The following is a 20,502-nucleotide window of genomic DNA, read 5'->3' as shown; positions in this document are numbered from 1 at the left end:
ATACTATAGTTATATACTAGTATAGTTCTTTTTCTGTCATAAGTATTTTGTATATTTTCTTATTTAGTCACATAATTTGTGTTTTTTTTGTTTGTTTGTTTGTTTCTGTTGTGTAATTCCATAGAAGAAAGACATGTTGATTGTTGATGCATTGACAACAAAAAAGAAAAGAAGAAAATACAAAGTATGGATCGGAGATCAGGAGCTGTGAGCTAACTAACACGAGCCACGTGAGTGTCTCTGTCTCTCTCTGGTGGTGGGTAGCTGAGCTGATCTTATTTGTTTCCCTCCCCCCATTACTTACTCTCTCTCTCTCTCTTTCCATTTATTGGTTGTCTCCTCTGAGCCATTTTACCTTCCTAACATCAATCTACTCTCCTCCACCTAACACTTAACATTGCTCTCTTCTGACTCCCTTCTCTCGACTCAGCAGGTTCGTTCGTCTTCTGATTTCTCTTAACTTTTCCAATTCTAATTGAGTTCAGATCCGTGTTCCGATCTGTGTTTTTCTGTTAATCTCTCTATCAGAAAAAAAAAAAAAAGTATCGATCCGGATTGGGTTTTGGGGTTTAGAAGGCTAAGTTAAGTAAGTGATGATTCGATAGTGGAGACTAGTTTTTGTGTTTATACGAGGCTGAGTCTGAGAGATCTAAAGCGATATTGGGAGTTCTGTAAATATAATAGCAGTGGTTGAGATTTATGCACTAGTGGGTCCTTTGTTCCGATCCCTAAAAGCGTAATCTTTTTTTTTTAATCCGAAAGAAACAATTGGAACTTTTTCCAAAAAAAGCTTCTTCTTTGATTTGTTTCTCGATCATATGAATCAATTTTTTAGTTTTATCATCATGGAAAGGGAGAAACTTTTGCTTGGTGTGTGACCGTTGGATTGGGTTTTTTTTTTTCAGTTTTTACATCTTCATCTTGGTTTGGAATGTAATATTTTTTTTTATTCACAGCTTCAAATTTTCACCTTTTTCTTTCTTTCTGATTTTTCAGTTCCTTACGAGCCAATAACATGGCCACGGGACAGCTGTTTTCACGCAACACACAAGCCCTGTTCTACAATTACAAGCAGCTTCCCATTCAGCGGATGCTTGATTTTGATTTCCTCTGCGGTGAGTGTATCTCGGTTTTGTCTCTGTTTCTCCTTGTCGTCTTCATCAGTTTTTTTCTCTCTCTCTCTGGATTTACTTGACTTGACTGTTAAATTTGGTTTCTTTACTCGTTTTCCAGGGCGAGAAACTCCTTCTGTTGCTGGTATCATTAACCCAGGCTCTGAGGGATTCCAAAAGCTATTTTTTGGTCAGGAGGAAATAGCCATCCCTGTCCACGCAGCGTAAGTTAAAATACCATCTTAGATAGAGAAAGAGAAAGACATGATTCAGACAGTTTTAACTTAGTTGTCTGTTTCTTGCAGCATTGAGGCAGCATGCGCTGCGCATCCCACAGCTGATGTATTCATCAACTTTGCATCGTTTAGAAGGTTCGTTTAATGTTTCACTCCTGTCTCTCTTTGTGATTCTTTTGTAATGTATTTTTTCATTCGCTTGTATTAGTGCTGCTGCTTCATCCATGGCTGCTTTGAAGCAGCCAACTATTAAAGTTGTGGCCATAATAGCAGAAGGTGTTCCGGAGTCTGACACTAAGCAGTTGATTGCTTATGCTCGTGCTAACAATAAGGTGATTTATAAGACTGAACTGTCTCATTTCGAAACACATTACGTATCAATCTTTTTTTATTGATGCAAACTTTCTGAGTTAATCTTCTCATCAATTGGTCGTTAAAGGTTATTATTGGACCAGCTACTGTTGGAGGCGTTCAAGCTGGTGCCTTTAAAATTGGTGACACTGCTGGAACAATTGACAATATCATCCAATGCAAGTTGTACAGGCCTGGATCTGTTGGCTTTGTCTCGAAATCTGTATGTCCTGTTCTTCTTTTGTAGTCTGCCTAAGTTCGTTATTTGAAGTCTGCCTAAGCTCGTTATTATCCTCTTTTGTATCCTCCTCTGAGAAATTATTTGTCATTCTCCCTTTTCTACAGGGCGGCATGTCTAATGAAATGTACAATACCATTGCCCGTGTGACAGATGGGATTTATGAAGGTAACTTTCTATATTATGTTCAGAATCTACTACTCAATGTCTCCTCATTCCTATCATTCTGAAGAATCTTAAGCTGAAATTCGCTTCGTGATGGCCACAGGCATTGCTATTGGTGGGGATGTGTTTCCTGGCTCTACATTATCTGACCATATCTTGCGATTTAATAACATCCCACAGGTATATTAATCTCGACTTAAATTTTCTTGCCCCACTGGATATCCTCAAGCCTAATCATTTTAACTAGTGTTAAACTATGAGAAAAGCTATGCTTTAACTCCAAATTTTTGTTTTCATTTTTAAATATTGCAGATTAAGATGGTGGTTGTACTTGGAGAGCTTGGAGGACGAGATGAATATTCTCTAGTTGAGGCCTTGAAACAGGGGAAAGTGACCAAACCAGTGGTTGCTTGGGTCAGCGGGACTTGTGCACGTCTCTTCAAGTCCGAAGTACAATTTGGTCATGCAGTAAGTGTCACCCAGAAACTGACTTAAAGAACTTTGGACACTAATGTTCCTCTGCTAGCGATATAAATCATCCTTTGATCTTATATGAATCAGGGTGCCAAAAGTGGTGGAGAGATGGAATCTGCACAAGCCAAGAATCAAGCACTGAAAGACGCTGGAGCTACTGTACCCACTTCATTTGAAGCCCTAGAATCTGCAATCAAGGAAACTTTTGACAAATTGGTCAGTCTCCAATCAAATTTGCTCTTAGCTTGCATTTGTGTTGTTGTGATCTTATGTTCCTTTCTTCTGTTCCTCCTAGGTTGAAGAAGGAAAGGTCTCTCCTATTAAGGAAGTCACTCCTCCACAAATCCCAGAAGATCTCAGCTCTGCAATTAAGAGTGGGAAAGTCCGGGCTCCTACTCACATCATCTCCACCATATCTGATGACAGAGGTAATAATTCTATTGAAACCAGACCAGATTATCATGAATAAAACAACAAAATTGTTGTAAACAAAATTCTTTTTGCATTGAATTTGCAGGGGAAGAACCATGCTATGCTGGTGTGCCAATGTCATCCATCATTGAACAGGGTTATGGTGTGGGAGATGTCATTTCTCTCCTATGGTTCAAACGTAGCCTTCCCCGTTACTGTACCAAATTTATTGAGGTTGCTCATCTTTCCATGTACTGACACAGATATTTAACACTGTTAGCTACTGAGAATGAATATGCTTTCTAACACTCTGAACTTTGATCAGATATGCATAATGTTGTGCGCTGACCATGGTCCATGCGTCTCCGGCGCTCACAACACCATCGTCACAGCAAGAGCAGGAAAAGACCTTGTCTCAAGTCTTGTCTCAGGTAAATTAACATCCCAATTCGTCGACTCTTTTAGGTGAAGTTTGCTATACAATAATAATCTATGCTTATAATAAGTGATAATCCCTCCAACACACAGGTCTATTAACAATTGGTCCTAGATTTGGTGGTGCAATTGATGACGCAGCACGATACTTCAAGGACGCTTGTGACAGGGTAAAACTCCTTATCTCCTTCGGTCTAACTGCCTCATGTATTTCTTGAGACGTGGATATAATTTGTACGAAAACATTTTGCCTTTTCCAGAGTCTCACACCATATGAATTTGTGGAAGGCATGAAGAAGAAAGGAATCCGGGTCCCTGGGATTGGTCACAGGTAAGAACAAGCCATTACAGAAAGGTTTCATTTTGTTGAAATAAACAATTGAAGCCTAATCTTTCTTTTCAGAAGCAGCAGAAACAGAGCATTTTCTTATTGGATTTTTTACTTACATCTTAATGGGATTGTTATAGGATAAAGAGCAGAGACAACAGAGACAAAAGAGTGGAGCTGCTTCAGAAATTTGCACGGTCTAACTTCCCTGCAGTGAAGTACATGGAATATNAAAAGACCTTGTCTCAAGTCTTGTCTCAGGTAAATTAACATCCCAATTCGTCGACTCTTTTAGGTGAAGTTTGCTATACAATAATAATCTATGCTTATAAATTATAATAAGTGATAATCTCTCCAACAAACAGGTCTATTAACGATTGGTCCTAGATTTGGCGGTGCCATTGATGACGCAGCACGATACTTCAAAGACGCTTGTGACAGGGTAAAACTCCTTATCTCCTTCACTCTAACTGCCTCATGCATTTCTTGAGATTTAGATATAATTTGTACAAAAACGTTTTGCCTTTTCCAGAGTCTCACACCATATGAATTTGTGGAAGGCATGAAGAAGAAAGGAATCCGTGTCCCTGGGATTGGTCACAGGTAAGAACAAGCCATGACAGAAAGGTTTCATTTTATTGAAATACGAACATAAACAAACAATTGAAGCCTAATCTTTCTTTTTAGAGGCAGCAGAAACAGAGCATTCCCTTATTGAATGTTGTCCTAACATCTTATTGGGATTGTTATAGGATAAAGAGCAGAGACAACAGAGACAAAAGAGTGGAGCTGCTTCAGAAGTTTGCACGGTCTAACTTCCCTGCAGTGAAGTACATGGAATACGCAGTCCAAGTAGAGACATACACACTCTCCAAAGCCAACAACCTCGTACTCAACGTTGACGGAGCCATTGGATCTCTCTTCTTGGACCTTCTCGCTGGAAGTGGGATGTTCACTAAGCAAGAGATTGACGAAATCGTCCAGATTGGTTATCTAAACGGCCTCTTCGTCCTTGCTCGATCCATCGGTTTAATCGGGTAAATATCCTAACCGGACACATCTATCCATCTATATCTTGTTCTTGAAGTGACTTAATATTGATCTGGATTTCTGTGAAAAAAAATGGTTGCAGGCACACATTTGATCAGAAGAGACTGAAGCAGCCACTGTACCGACACCCGTGGGAAGATGTCTTGTACACCAAGTAATCGTATCATTAATTACTTTCTTGTCATCGTCATATTGTTATTCTCTCCCATTCAGTTAGGCTTTGTGTTTTTATATTTGTTTGGACAATTATCTGTTGTGATTTCTCTCAATGCTTTTAATAATAAAAGAAAGTTATATTTGTCTATGAATCTATGATGACTTAATGAGAATGTGTATTTTATTTCAATTTTATAAGAACCAATGATATGATCCGACGTATCAATTGATTATATTTTTGGATTCTTCTACAGTCTAGATAGAGTTTGCGAGATGAAGCTGTTTCTTTCGACCAGAGGTTTTTGAGTCTATCTTTAGTGTTGTAAAGAAACTAGTAGTAATACGAATCAGTAAAATCCAAATTACAAAACGAGTTGAAAACTATGACACACTATACCAAAGTTTCTTAACAACACTAAAGATATACTCGAAAACTTTCTTTCGTCACGAATTGGTGCGTTTTTGAGTATATATGTCATATTTCATTTTCTATTTTATTGAACGAAGAAGAAGAAACATATCTGCCACACAAAAAGGCACGGATTAAGAGGTAACATACAGTATAAAACTTCTATATTATAGAAGGAGGAGAGAATGTGCATGGACTAGAGTTGGACAGTTGGTTAACAGCAGTATCTTTCTTACGTATTATAGATTTTATTTTGAGTTATTGTATATTTTTGTCAGCCTAGGCCTAACCAATATATAGAAATTAGCGGTTTCCATTATTTTTGACTCTAGAGAGAAAGAAAGTGTGAATCTTTTGATTAGAATATCGACCATGGTTAAGCTTCTCCAAGGTAAACTTGACAAGGAGCTGTTGAAGAAGATGCTAGAGATAGAGCAAAGTCAGGAGCATCTAATGCAGGAGATGTCTAGGCTTAAGGTTTCTTCTACGGCGGAGATTAAGCAGCCATCACATCCAGCCTTGAGGAATAGCTGTGCCTCCTCGTTGCGCAAGGAGATCCTTTGCAAGGATTCGATGATATGGAGACCATCTGCCGGGAAGAAGTTCACGGAAAAACAGTATCTGAACATTTTGCAGTCCATGGGACAATCTGTTCATGCCTTCGATCTTAATATGCGAATTATCTTTTGGTGAGTAATAAAAAAAACATATTGTAAATGATATTCATGGATAGTGTTACATTGTTCCATTACATGTTTTGTTCCCCAGGAATGCCATGGCAGAAAAGCTTTATGGGTACTCTGCTGCAGAAGCAGTTGGGCAGAACCCAATTAACGTTATGGTAGATGATCGGGATGCTGTCTTTGCTATGAATGTTGCTCAGCTTTGTTCTAATGGAGAGAGCTGGACTGGCAAGTTTCCTGTCAAGAGAAAATCAGGGGAGAAATTTTCAGCAGTCACTACCTGTTCCCCCTTCTATGCTGACGACGGTTCTCTTATTGGGATCGTTTCTATCACAAGTGACATTGCACCCTATCTGAACCCGAGAATCTCTTTCGCTAAATTAAAGCCGCAAGAAGTTGAACCGAGCTCTAGCCCTGTTGGTTTTGCATCTAAACTTGGTTTGGAATCCAAAAGAGCTGTTGTGTCAAAACTTGGCCTTGATTCTGCTCAGCCTATACAAGTTGCTATAGCATCAAAGATATCAGATTTGGTTTGTTCATTAATTGTTGGTTTCATATTCTCACTTTTTTAACGTTGCTGTTGCATGTTTTGACCTGTGCTATAAAAATTGCAGGCATCCAAGGTGAGGAACAAGGTCAGGTCGAAAACGCCAGCAGGTGATAGTAGTGTTACACTGCCTGAGGGTGGCAGTGGGGACAGTCTTCATTCGAATCACGGTTGTGTCAATGCTACTCTCTCTGACCACAAGGACGATGCAGCATTAACGAGTACCAGCTCACCAAAGGGGGATTTTATCCAATCTCCTTTTGGTGTATTCACATGTAAGGATGAGAAGATTACTTTGAAACCCTTCAGAAATTCCAGTGATGAGAGTTATGGAAAGCCTGCAATCCACAAGGTTCTCACCTCAAAAGCGGAAGAATGGATGGTAAAGAAAGGTTTGTCATGGTCATGGAAAGGGTATAAGCACGGAGGCTCAAAAGGAGAGCCTACTCATTCTGTATGGCCTTGGGTACAGAATGAACAAGAGAAAGAGAAGTCTCACCAAAGTAATAAGCCTACCAATGATGAGGCTTCTAGTATGTGGTCTTGTTCTATAATTGCAAACAATACAAGCAGCGCTAGTAGCTGCGGAAGTACCAGAAGCAGTGTTATGAACAAGGTTGATACTGATAGCGAAGGCTTGGACTATGAAGTTTTATGGGATGATTTGACAATGGGAGAAAAAATTGGACAAGGTTATTTACTCTCTTAGACAGATTACCTCGTTTGGCCGGCCAAATCTGTTCTTTTAGCATCATAAATTATACTAAGTTTATGTAATTTCCAGTCTCAGGTCTGCTAACATGCTTTTGTAATATTTCATTTTACAGGCTCATGTGGAACTGTCTATCACGGTCTCTGGTTTGGATCTGTACGTTTTATGTTTCCTGTGATATTGTAGGATATGCATTTGTTGATTTATTCACGCTTCAATGATGACAAATAAAAAATTGCAAGTTCAGAGATCTGTCTTATTCAGAGTTGTTAATGCCTCTACAGGATGTAGCTATAAAAGTTTTCTCCAAACAAGAATATTCAGAAGAGGTCATACAATCTTTTAGACAAGAGGTACTAATTTTGATCTTTTATCCATAATGATTTCTCTGAGTGTAGTTTTGGCAAAAGAGTTGACATTTTTATTGGTATTGCTCGTTTTGAACTGTGAAGGTATCGTTGATGAAAAGGCTTAGACATCCTAACGTTCTGCTTTTTATGGGAGCTGTTACTTCACCTCAGCGTCTCTGTATAGTGTCAGAGTTCCTTCCACGGTTCGGTCTCATGCACTTTGATTACTACTCTCACTTTCTTTGTGTTTTTTTAGGCCTTCGAGCCATAGCTCTTATCCTTGTCCCTAATCCTCCGAGGAAACAATTTGCAGTAGAAGTATCTTCCATCTACTGCAGAGAAGTTCGTTAAAACTGGATTGGAGGCGGCGTATCCGTTTGGCCTTGGACATTGTGAGTATTAGTTAACATTCTGATCATTCACAATTTCACATTGAAAAGCTTCCAAGTATGAGCTTCTCTATTTATTACCTCTTAGTATTTGTCTTGTGATACTTCATTTCCACTATGTTTGACTCAGTCACGGTACATCTCATACAACATACTCCATTATTATTTACACAGGCTCGCGGTATGAACTATCTTCACCGCTGTAGTCCACCCATTATCCATCGTGATCTGAAATCTTCAAATCTGCTGGTAGACAGGGACTGGACCGTTAAGGTAAGATATGCACTTGGTTTCCTCTAATCCAGATGGATAATAACTTTCCATCTACATAATAGCTTTTAAAATGAAAATGATCAGCTTTAGATAAATAAATGAACTGGGAAAGTGAGTCTCATATCTTCAAAATGGAACTAGAAAAGTTGTCAACTTACCAGGACACCTCTACAGGTAGCTAACTTTGGTCTTTCACGTATCAAGCATGAAACATATTTAACCACCAAGTCCGGGAAGGGAACGGTATATATTCTAGATCCTTATTGATTCAGATCCTCTTTATTTAGTCAACAGCTCAAAATGATCTTGATTGGCATTTCACTTGTTATGCAGCCTCAATGGATGGCACCAGAAGTTCTCCGAAATGAATCTTCTGATGAGAAGTATATTCTCGTGTTATGTTTGGTTAAGTTCCCTTGTATACTTGTTTTTCCAGCCTCAAGTGCTAACTAGCTCTTCTAATTCCTTTGTACAGGTCTGATATTTACAGCTTTGGAGTAGTACTATGGGAGCTTGCCACAGAGAAGATCCCATGGGAAAATCTCAACTCCATGCAGGTATCGTTTTTGAGCGATAGAACGATGAAAGAAAGTGTCTCCAAGTGACAATTTGTCCTAAAAAAATTCTATTTGGGAAAATTATATTTAGAAACATGTTTTGATCTATATATTTAATGATTAAAGATACAAGCAGGGTGAGTTGTGCTGGTTGTGTATATAATCTAGTTATACCTTGAAACAATGTTATTTGCAACACAGCTTATGAATTTGATGTCTTATATCCATTGCACTTACTATTCTGCTTGTCTAAATTCTTTCCATTCAGTATCATATTGCACTGATCCTCTTGTATAATGTGCACACACACTCTTCCTTTGAAATATATGTAGGTGATCAAAGCTGTGGGGTTCATGAACCAGAGGCTGGATATTCCAAAGGACATTGATCCTCGTTGGGTCTCATTAATGGAGAGCTGTTGGCACATGTATATAAGGAACACATATATACCTTTACTTATTACGGTTCTCAATTGATCTAGATGTTTCTATATATTTGACTAATGCTGACATTAACTTTGTGTGACTATTTTGGTTTGTCCCACACTGCAGTAATACAAAGCTGAGACCCACATTCCAAGAACTGATGGAGCAACTAAGAGACCTACAAAGAAAGTATACAATGGAATTCCAAGCAACTCCTGCTGCGCTACCTGCTGGCAACTCTCTTCTCAAGGACAACTAAACAGGCAAAAGTTGACACTTTCTCTTATCCCTATGGTTCAAATGGGTCTTCCCCGTTACTGTACCAAATTCATTGAGGTTGCTCATCTTTCCATCATCGTCTGACACAAATGTTGACAACTATTAGCTAGTGAGGTTGACGACTCTGTTTCTGACACTGGAGCTGTGATCAGATATGCATAATTAATGCTTAGTGCTGACCAAGGCCCATGCGTCTCCGGCTCTCATCACTAAACCATTGTAACAGCAAGAGCAGGAAAAAGACTGAATCTCGTGTCTTGTCTCAGACTCTCGGGTGAGTTTGTCATCTCAAAAAGTCGCCATATATACCTTCCAACAACAGGTGAGTGAGCATGACCTGTGCTTTATAGCTGATAACCTTTCCAACAAATTTGGTTGGATTTTACTTTTGTAAGTCAATAAAATGTTACATTAGAAATCTATCATCGCATCTAAACTTCTAAGAATAATAACTTAATTAAGTGTGAAGTTTCTTTTTTGTGATGAGTATGTATGTATCTTATATTTCAGTTCAGAATAATAATGATTTGATAAGTTCCTTTAAATCCTTGATGTATCTTATATTTCAGTTTAGTATTTGTATGTATCATCCAAATACTAAACGAAGCCACCTTTAGCAATAGCAACAAGTTAGCACTAGGCCACCAGCATATATTATATAGAAAGAACATATGAATAATCCGATGGACCCATCCCCGAGTCGATCACTCTATTCAGTATTCACTAACACTAACTACTACTGTATCTGTAAATATGGCAGTATGTACATAACTTTAGATTCATGTAACATGGTTTGGCGACTACGTTTTATAGGGGGTAACATAATAAACAAACAAAATAGAAGGATGTAGAATACAGTAGTATTAGTAGTTGTTTCTGGACGGTCAACTTTTCTTAAAATTTCATTCCCGAGAGAGAGAAACATTGTTGTATCTTTGTTAGGGAGCGAGAGAGGGAGACAGTGTCATCATCATCATTCATCAAGGCACCAGTGACATAGCACCGTATTTGTTCATAATTACAATATTATAATTCCTACTTAAAAATATCTCACAAAATAGTAATACACATACAACAAACAATATAAAACTATATATACATCAAACAAATTAAAATACTCTAATCTTCTAAAATACTAATTGGTATAATGGGATTATAATATGATTACTTGGGTATAATCCGAAAAGAATATGAAATAATAAATGCTTTAAAACTATATACATACAATTATTTCACCATATCCAAAATAAAACTCTAATGATATGTACTAAACCAAATTTACACTAATAATCATACTATACCAACAAAGTTATGATTATCAATATACTAATATACATCAAATATTAATTTGCCAATAGTTGCGGGGACTTATGTTTTTCTAATTTTTTGAATTTTATTGCTAATATGTTGTAGACAATTTGTGGGTTCGAATTGAACTTCAATTCATTTATATGACTATCCATTTAATTATACTCTCAAATAATATATAATTCTTAAAATAAATAAATTTAATTACAAAGCCGTGTATACTATACATATAATTTGTTTTTTCTTGCCATCACTCTATTTGTTTATCTATACATACAAAATATGCATGTCAAATTCAAAAAGATGTATGTAGTTTTACCAAATAATTGTAATATTAAAAGTAAATATTATCTCAAACAAAATAAACACTTGATCAAATTTTGTAAGATATTTGATCAAACATGTATGCAAATATCTAAAAACACATATGTACACAAACCCTAGCACATCTAAAACACACACATGAACACTACAAATTAAACACTAGTACTAGCTAGTAATTAAGACTAATCTATGATGTACTATATTTGTGCAACATTATAATGTATTTTTTGTCGATTAAACCCTCAGCCATGGTGTTTTGAGTGAATGTGACAATCATTACTCAATCATTAGTCTTAATATATAGTTCCTTAATATATATAGTCAATCATTACTCTTAATATATAGTACCTTCTGTGTTTTTTAATCTTGGTTCCTCAAACCGTGTGGTTCCTTATGTAGTAAATGAGCAGCTTAAAGAGTTGAAGATGAGGGAACAAATGAGGGATAAGAGGGAAAAGGATTCCAGCATCAGGAACTGGAGTGTTGGTGTGATGTCGACACTGTGTACACTTATCAATTACGTCGATGCTTACTTAGGAAGCTAGCGGCACGGGTAAATGACTTTTGACTATTATTATGATAATTATAGTCCTAAGTTCTCTGCAACTAACTCTCAATCAAAATCCATGATGTAATCTAATAACCAAACTCGATTTAATTGTGCTCGTATTTTCCAATTAAATTATCTAGACTTAGTTTAATGATTAAATCAAACAGAAATCTAACAATTTAATGTTAAATACAAAGACATAGCGCTACACCAACTCCACCGATCAATATTAATTCACGAATACATGAGTTTAGTTTTAATAAACGAGCCCAATTCACACCATTACACAGCACCACAATGACTCACGTGAACATGATAACTTTACCACTTTAATATCCGGTTTAATAACCAAACAACAACAGCATCACGATTCACTTCCCATCACAAAACCTATAGCGCTATGGTTTTGTGGACTTTAATTACAATAGGCATTCCTGGTTGTTCCAGTTCTTCTTCACGATAAACACTAATTAAGCACCACAGACCATTTCAGAATTCAGTTTAATAAACAACTCCAATCAACTTCCCGTTCCCACAGAGACAAGCTTCGGTTTAATAGACAAAACAACACAACTACGACACGAGTTAAGTGTAGCAATACCTTGACGACAACACTGGTTCTCGGCTCTAGTGGTTACACAACAGCTAGAACGGCTAGGTGGACGACTCCGCAACACAGATCCGCTGTTGTGGTCACTTCCTCATGATTCAGAAATCAAAACCAAAAACAAAGCAAACCGGTCTAAGACAACGTCAGAAACTTCATGTGCAAGCTACAAATGAAACTTAGGGTTTCCTTACCCTTAACGACATCCCCGATGGACCAAAACTGCTCCGGTGACAGCTGCGGTCATCCGGTGACTCATGGTTGCAAGTTGCAACCTCCAGTGGCTACTCACGGTGGCGGTGGTGTCGAACGGCACCGATCTCGCTTCTCACGTTCTCGGATTCCTTCAAGCACAACACCACGAAGGAACGACAACAACGACGGTGGACTCCATCACGGAACGACAACTACAACACCATATCAATACTGATCCATGATGAGATTTGCTTTGCTCGAGCTTTCTTTCATTCGTCCAAAAGGTAGACGGCGATATGGCCAACATACGCACATTGCTAATTGCTAAACATAAACCCTTGTCGTTTAGCAAGATGTTGGGTCCTACTGGGCTGCTCTTAGCCCAACATCAAAATCGGGATGTTACAAAGTGTCTCCAAATGACAATAGGTCCTAAAACATCTTACATATTTGGGAAAATTATATTTAGAAACATATGTTTTGATCTATATCCATAATGATTAAAAGGTCCAAGTGACTAAGTGAGCTGTGCTGGTTATATAATCTAGCCATACTTGAAACAATGTTTTTTGTGACACAGCCTATGAACTTGATGTCTTATATCCATTGCACTGACTATTCTGCTTGTCTAAATTTTACATTTGATCAGTCTCATATTGCATTGATCCTCTTGTATATGCACATACACTCTTCCTTTGACATATATGTAGGTGAGCAGAGCTGTGGGGTTCATAAACCAGAGGCTGGATATTCCAAAGGACATTGATCCTCGTTGGATCTCATTAATTGAGAGCTGTTGGCACATGCAAATTTATTAGCATTTTATTAGATCATTGTAACAGCAAGAGCAGGAAAAATATCTCGTCTCGAGTCTTGTTTCAGACTCTCGGGTCAGGTGAGTTTGTCATCTCAAAAAGTCGCCATATATATATTCCAACAACAGGTGAGCAGGACCTGTGCTTTATAGGCTTATATAGCTGATAACCTTTCCAACAAATTTGGTTGGCTTTTACTTTTGTGAGTCAATAAAAATGTTACATTAGAAATTTATCATCCCATCTAAACTTTTAAGAATAATAAGTGTGAAGTTCTTTAACTTTGCGGTGAGTCTGTATCTATATCTTTATTTCAGTTCAGAATAAATCATGATTTGATAAGTTCCTTTAAATCCTATATAATTCGATATGAAACCAAAAAGACATGAATTGGTATATCATTCAAATACTAAACGAAGCCACCTTAGCAATAGCAGCAAGTTAGCGGCCAGCATATACTATATGGAAAGAACATATGATCAGAGAGAGATAGAAGAAAAAAATAAAGTATGGTTTTGAATATAAAAAAGAGGTGAGTTAGTTAGACTGATATTTCAGCCGACGTACACGAGCTTTTTTTTTGTTGTAGCTAGCGATTACAATATTGTAATTGAAGCGGTGGAGCGAGGACTTCGAACTAATTTTTCTAAATCAATACTATGATCTTGATTGGTGACCCATTTTTAAAATTTTAAAAATGTCTAAAGTTTTGATAGCCCAATTTTTTGTCAGACTTTTTTAGTTTTTAATTTTTTTTTAAATTTTAAAAATTACCTTTTTTTTTCTTTTTTTTCTTTCTCTTTTTTTAAACGTCAAAACCCAAACTTTAAAATTAAATAATTTTTAAAACATTCTTTTTTTTCACCCTTTTATATTTAAAAGCTATCTAAAAGTATATATAAAATTTTATATATTTTATTTTTATAAATTAATTATTCTCATTTTTTTCTCTTTCTTTTAAGATCTATTTTAATAATAATTTTTATTTTTTCATCATCATCACTAATAATACTACAAAAGTGTTTATGAAATACATCATTAATAAAAAAATAACTATTCAAACAATGCATTGATTAGTGGTTAATGGATGTTTACTGCTCATATAACTACTCAATAGAAAAATAAAACATTCAAAACAATTAAAAGACACTATTGATATTTGCATTATTTAAAATTTAATAAGTTAATAAATTGATGTCTACAATTTCAATTATTTATTTTTTATATTCTTATAGTTGTTTGTTTTTAATTAGTTTTCAAACAAAATTTCATATTTGATTGATTTATATTTTTAAAAATTTTAATTTATCATTAATAAAATTTATTTTGTCATTAAAATCTTATTAAATTAATTTCTTACATAATATATATTTATTATTAATACTTATAATAATAATAAAAATAACAGCTACAACTTTAAAAGTTGTTGGTAAACAATCAGATTTTAACAGTTTACAGTTTTAAAAGTTTCTACAGTTAAAACATCAACATCCAAATTCTCTACAGCTAAAATTTTAAAATCAAAGTTCTTACGGCCATAAGTAACAGCCGTTACCAATCAAAGATCTATATGATATAATCCGACGACGGACGGACCCATGCCCGAGTCGATCACTCTATTCACTAACACTAACTACTACTGTATCTGTAAATATGGCCGTATGTACATAAATTTAGATCCATGTAACATGGTTTGAAGACTACGTTTTATAGGTGGGGGTAGGGTAATAAAGAAACAAAATATAGAAGGATGTAGAATACAGTAGTATCTTTCTTATGTGTACAGTAGCTAGTACACTAGCTAGTAGTTGTTTCTGGACGGTCAACTTTTCTTAAGATTTCATTCCCGAGAGAAAGAAACATTGCTGTATCTTTGTTAGGGAGCGAGAGAGAGAGACAGTGTCGTCATCATTCATCACTCTCCATAGTCAAATCAAATCCCTATTTTTGAGTTTTGACCACCATGGTTTAAGCACACTTCAATGTCCGATTTCAATTCGCGCGATTCCCAGATTCAATTCTGATTTCGGAGGGTAGAGTTTTGATTCCGGTGGTCTGGTGCAGTTGGGTTTCCGTTTTCTGACCGCAATAATGGAGACTCCACCTATGGAAGAGCTGCTGAAGAAGATGCTAGAGCTAGAGCAAAGTCAGGACCATCTTAAGCATGAGATGTCGAGGCTCACGGGGCTTAAGCAGCCATCGCATCTGATGTTGCAGGGTCAGCCGTCGCGGAAGGAGAAACGACGTATCCAGGGTTCGATGAGTTCGAGAGCTGGAGTTGGTGGTGGCAAAGAACCATTGGCAGGGAAGTTCACCAATGAACAGTATCTAAATATTTTGCAGTCCATGGCTCAATCTGTTCATGTCTTAGATCTAGATACGCGTATTATCTTTTGGTGAGTAGTTTATGGCTTCCTCCTATTTTGTTTGATGCCCTGAACTTCGGAATTGTATAGTCAGTCAGTTAGCAGCTATGATTCAACCTAATTAACCCTTTGTTTGTTGATAAGGTGGTGATATGGTTTCATGGATAGACTCTTTGCATTATATGTTGTATTGTTCATTTGTACTAGTGCTCAGATTGCTATTTCCATGGCATGATTGTTCCAGGAATGCCACGTCGGAAAAGCTTTATGGGTACTCTGCTGCAGAAGTAGTTGGGAAGAACCCACTTCATGTTATTGTAGATGATCATGATGCTGCCTTTGCGATGAATGTTGCTCAACGTTGTGTCAATGGGGAGAGCTGGACCGGCGAGTTTCCTGTCAAGAGCAAATCAGGGGAGATCTTTTCGGCTGTCACTACGTGTTCACCCTTCTATGATGATAACGGCTCTATTATTGGGATCATTTCTATAACAAGTGACATAGCACCGTATTTGAACTCGAGAATCTCTTTGGCTAAACTGAAGGCACAAGAAGAAGAAACAAGTTCTATCCCTCCAAGGAATAGTTTTGCCTCTAAACTTGGTTTGGACTCCAAAGGAGCTGTTATATCGAAACTTGGTCTTCACTCCAAGTTGCTATAGCATCGAAGATATCAAATTTGGTTAGTTCAATTCTAGGTTGCATATCCTGACCTTTTTATCTTGCTGTTGCATATTTTTGACTAGTGTAAAAATTGCAGGCATCCAAGGTGAGCAACAAGGTCAGGTCGAAAATGCAAGCAGGTGATACCAGTGCCACACTCTCTGAGGGTGGCACTGGGGATAGTCATCATTCAGATCATGGTGTCTTTGGTGCTACTCTCTCTGACCACAGAGATGGTGCTAGCACACCGAGAGGGGGTTTTATCCAGTCTCCTTTTGGTGTATTCACATGTGATGATAAAAAGTTTCCTTCAAAACCCTTGAAAGATTCCAGTGTTGAGAGTAATGGAAAGCATGCAATCCATAAGGTTCTCACCGCAAAAGCTGAAGAATGGATGGTAAAGAAAGGCTTGTCACTGCCATGGAAAGGGAATGCGCAGGAAGGTTCAAAACGAAAGCCTACTCATTTTGTATGGCCTTGGGTACAAGATGAAGAAGAAAAAGATAGGTATCTCCAGATTAATCCCTCTGCTGGTGTTAAGCCTACTGATGACGAGGCTTTTTGTATGTGGTCTTCCTCTATAAATGCGAACAGCACAAGCAGTGTTAGTAGTTGCGGAGGTACCAGCAGGAGTGTTATGGATAAGATTAATTCAGATAGTGATTGCTTAGAATATGAAATTTTATGGGATGATTTGACAATTGGGGAACAAATTGGACAAGGTAGTTTATGTCATAAACGGATTATCATGTTTGCTAGACATATCCATTCTTTATAACATCTACATTTTACTAATTTATGTGATGTTCTGTCTCTGTTCTGCTAATATGCTTCAATAATTTTCCATTGTACAGGTTCATGTGGAACTGTCTATCATGGACTCTGGTTTGGATTTGTACGTTTTCGCTCCTGGTGATATTGTAGAATCTGCATTTGTTGATTTATTCACACTTCCATGGTAAAAAGAAAATTGTAAGTTCAGAAATCCGTCTTATTGAGAGTTGCTAATGTCACCGCAGGATGTAGCTGTGAAAGTGTTCTCCAAACAAGAATATTCAGAAGAGGTCATAAAATCTTTTAGACAAGAGGTACTGGTTTTGATCTTTTGTCCATCATCAATTCTCTGAATGTAGTTTTGCGGCTTTTGCCGAAAGAAATATGACATTTTAATTGTTTTTTAGTAGAACCAACATCCAAAAATTCCAAGTTATATACATTGGTCCTGTTTTGCTTTGAAGGTATCGTTGATGAAAAGACTTAGACATCCTAACGTTCTGCTGTTTATGGGAGCTGTGACTTCACCTCAGCGTCTCTGTATAGTGTCAGAGTTTGTTTCACGGTTCGGTCTCTACCTTTACATTCTTTGTGTTTTTGGGCGTTTAAGCCATAGCTCCTTTAATTACAATTTGCAGGGGAAGTCTCTTCCGTCTACTACAGAAGAGTATATCAAAACTTGATTGGAGGCGACGTATCAATATGGCCTTGGATATTGTGAGTATTAGTTATACATTAATTAGACATCTTATTTTTCTATTTCTGTGATCATTGACACGAAAAAATCGATTTTCTAAGTATGACCTGCTCCATTTGANTTTTTTTTTTTTTTTTTTTTTTTGTATTTTTGCTGTAAACATTCTTCTATTTGACTTAGTCACCGTACATCTCATACAGCGTATTAAATGATTCTTCGCACAGGCTCGTGGTATGAATTATCTTCACTGTTGTAGTCCACCTATCATACATCGTGATCTGAAGTCGTCAAATCTGCTGGTAGACAGGAATTGGACCGTTAAGGTAACATGTTTATCTTGCAAGAAGTTTGGTTTCCCGTAACCAAGACGAAGAATGAACTTCCATCTTCAAATTGATGATCCCCAAACCAGAAAGGTCGTCAACTTACAATGACATCTCTAACAGGTAGCTGACTTTGGTCTCTCCCGTATCAAGCATCAGACATACCTGACCAGCAAGTCCGGAAAGGGAACGGTACTTAACATGGACCCTTTTCGATTTGAATCCTTTATAGTCAGCCTCCCTCAATGATCATGTTTGGCTTTGTACCTGTTTTGCAGCCTCAATGGATGGCACCGGAAGTTTTTCGAAATGAGTCTGCTGATGAGAAGTATATTCTTGTATTCTGTTGGGTCAATTCGCTTGATTACTTATTTTTCTAGACTCAATCGCTAACTAGCTCTTCTAATTTCTTGAGACAGGTCTGACATTTACAGCTTTGGAGTAGTACTATGGGAGCTTGCCACAGAGAAGATCCCATGGGAAAATCTCAACTCGATGCAGGTATTGTTTTTGAGCGATAGAATGCTGAAAAGAAAGTGTCTTTAGCTAACATATTTGGGCAGAACTTATTTTAAAATAACATGTTTTGCTCTATCAATGGAGCTGAAAAATAACTAGAATCTTTAAGCCAAAACATATAGTCTAGCCATACTCAAAACCAAAGAATTTCAACATCTCTACGAGTTTGATGTCCTATATCAATCGCACGACTATTCTGCTTACGAAGAGATGCATATTTGAATTATCTGCAGGTGATTGGAGCTGTGGGCTTCATGAACCAGAGGCTGGAAATTCCAAAGGACATTAATCCTGCTTGGATCTCATTAGTCGAGAGCTGTTGGCACAGGTAACTAAAATATTGAACATCGCCTTAGCCTTGCTAGAAGTATATGTTTCTCCTTGATTTATAAATTTCGCAGCTAATGGAGACATTAATTTGTGTTTCTATTTTTGTTTGTCTCACGCTGCAGCGATACGAAGCTGAGACCCACATTCCAAGAACTGATGGAAAAACTAAGGGACCTGCAAAGAAAGTATGCTATACAATCCCAAGTGACTCGTGCAGGGTTACTTGACAACCCTCTCCTCAAGAACAACTAAACAAAACAAAAGTTGACCCCTTCTCTCTTATGCCTTTTTGTTCCTTGACACACTGCTGTGGTGGTCTGCCGATGTCTTTTTCATCATTGAACAAAAGAGTGGAGCTGCTTCAGACAATTTTGCGCGGTCTAATTTCCCTACAGTGAAGTACATGAATATGCAGTCCAAGTAGAGACAGTCACCACACTCTCTAAAGCCAACAGCCTCGTACTCAACGTTGATGGAGCCATTATATCTCTCTTCTTGGACCTTCTAGCTGGAAAGTGGGATGTTCACTAAGCAAGAGATTGACAAAATTATCCCAGATTGGTTATCTCGGTAGACTCTTCGTGCTGGGCTCCTTGCTCGATCGGGTAACTATCCTAACCGGACACATCCATCATTTCATCTATTCTGTTCAAGTCACTTTAATTGATTTGGAATTCTGTGAATAAAATGGTTGCAGGCACACATGTGATCAGAAGAGACTGAAGAAGCCACCCATGGGAGGATGTCTTCTATACCAAGTCATTATTCACCTCACCTCACTTCACTTCTTGTCATCATCATTCATCCATATTAGTTTTAGGTATTCCCTCCCCTCCAATTAGGCCTTGCTTAATCTGAGAGTCTTTTGTTGTGATGTCCCAAATAAGTTTGGTTATATTACTCTCAAGTCCCGAGTTTTAGTTACAACTTACAAACGCATCGAACTTTGGATATCTTATAAAAGAAAAATTATTTATGATGAGAATGTATCTTTGTTTCAAGTCAAATTAAGGTGAAGACAACAATTTTGCTTATCTTAGAAAGAAAATAAATAAAAAATCGTTTATCTCGCAATGTCGGTAGTCAAGTTTCTTAGGGATTCTTCTGCATGTGATATTGAGTGGAGTTAAGCTCTTTTCTTCTACGATAAGTTTTTGAATCTTTTAGCTTTTACAAAAAAATAAAAATAATAATAATAATATATTGGATCGGTCATATCCAAATACTAAAACGTAAACTATGCCACCTTGGTCCTTGGCAAGTTAGCATTAATAAATGAAGAAAGACATCAAAAAAAAAAGGAAATGACAAAAAATAGTAAGTATATATGATTTCAATCTGTGAAGGTGAGTTAGTTGCTGATATTTTGGCCGACGTACAAGATATAGCAATTCCAATATTGGAGTTGAAGCGGTGGGGCGACGACGACGAGTTCATATTTATTTTTGTTA

General features: G+C 37.2%; 2 protein-coding genes and 1 pseudogene across 4 annotated transcripts; all 3 read left to right on the top strand.

Moving 5' to 3' along the window:
* On the top strand, positions 176-5,146 carry LOC104764360 (ATP-citrate synthase beta chain protein 1). Of its 3 annotated transcripts, none has more exons than XM_019241545.1 (18): positions 176-433; positions 997-1,115; positions 1,234-1,336; positions 1,418-1,483; positions 1,557-1,680; positions 1,788-1,922; positions 2,045-2,105; positions 2,206-2,282; positions 2,415-2,570; positions 2,664-2,792; positions 2,872-3,004; positions 3,094-3,221; positions 3,313-3,418; positions 3,516-3,592; positions 3,683-3,753; positions 3,891-3,981; positions 4,594-4,787; positions 4,883-5,146. In XM_019241545.1, the coding sequence occupies exons 2-18, from the start codon at positions 1,016-1,018 to the stop codon at positions 4,956-4,958; spliced, it is 1,827 nt and encodes a 608-aa protein (XP_019097090.1). In that variant the 5' UTR covers positions 176-433; positions 997-1,015; the 3' UTR covers positions 4,959-5,146. The 3 variants fall into 3 exon arrangements, with proteins under 3 accessions (XP_019097090.1, XP_010486181.1, XP_010486180.1); XM_010487879.2 differs by having other exon boundaries at positions 177-433; positions 3,891-3,938; positions 4,551-4,787; XM_010487878.2 differs by lacking the exons at positions 3,516-3,592; positions 3,683-3,753; positions 3,891-3,981 and adding exons at positions 4,116-4,192; positions 4,283-4,353 and having other exon boundaries at positions 178-433; positions 4,503-4,787; positions 4,883-5,110.
* On the top strand, positions 5,717-10,073 carry LOC104764359 (mitogen-activated protein kinase kinase kinase YODA-like). Its single transcript, XM_010487877.2, has 13 exons — positions 5,717-6,054; positions 6,134-6,578; positions 6,663-7,287; positions 7,423-7,463; positions 7,592-7,660; positions 7,760-7,860; positions 7,971-8,049; positions 8,221-8,319; positions 8,494-8,562; positions 8,653-8,702; positions 8,795-8,876; positions 9,209-9,303; positions 9,428-10,073. The coding sequence occupies exons 1-13, from the start codon at positions 5,738-5,740 to the stop codon at positions 9,558-9,560; spliced, it is 2,205 nt and encodes a 734-aa protein (XP_010486179.1). The 5' UTR covers positions 5,717-5,737; the 3' UTR covers positions 9,561-10,073.
* On the top strand, positions 15,046-20,027 carry LOC104764358 (annotated as a pseudogene).

Source organism: Camelina sativa, chromosome 19 (assembly GCF_000633955.1).
Source record: "Camelina sativa cultivar DH55 chromosome 19, Cs, whole genome shotgun sequence".
Lineage (NCBI taxonomy): Eukaryota > Viridiplantae > Streptophyta > Magnoliopsida > Brassicales > Brassicaceae > Camelina > Camelina sativa.
Note: the sequence above shows the minus strand (reverse complement) of the source record. Positions and strands in the feature narration are given on the sequence as shown.

Coding starts and splice junctions, on each gene's coding strand:
- LOC104764360 (XM_019241545.1), top strand. CDS start 1,016: ATGGCCACGGGACAGCTGTTTTCACGCAACACACAAGCCCTGTTCTAC. Junction 2,283..2,414: donor GATTTAATAACATCCCACAG/GTATATTAATCT, acceptor TAAATATTGCAG/ATTAAGATGGTGGTTGTACT. Junction 3,222..3,312: donor ACTGTACCAAATTTATTGAG/GTTGCTCATCTT, acceptor AACTTTGATCAG/ATATGCATAATGTTGTGCGC.
- LOC104764359 (XM_010487877.2), top strand. CDS start 5,738: ATGGTTAAGCTTCTCCAAGGTAAACTTGACAAGGAGCTGTTGAAGAAG. Junction 8,563..8,652: donor CCAAGTCCGGGAAGGGAACG/GTATATATTCTA, acceptor CTTGTTATGCAG/CCTCAATGGATGGCACCAGA. Junction 8,703..8,794: donor AATGAATCTTCTGATGAGAA/GTATATTCTCGT, acceptor TCCTTTGTACAG/GTCTGATATTTACAGCTTTG.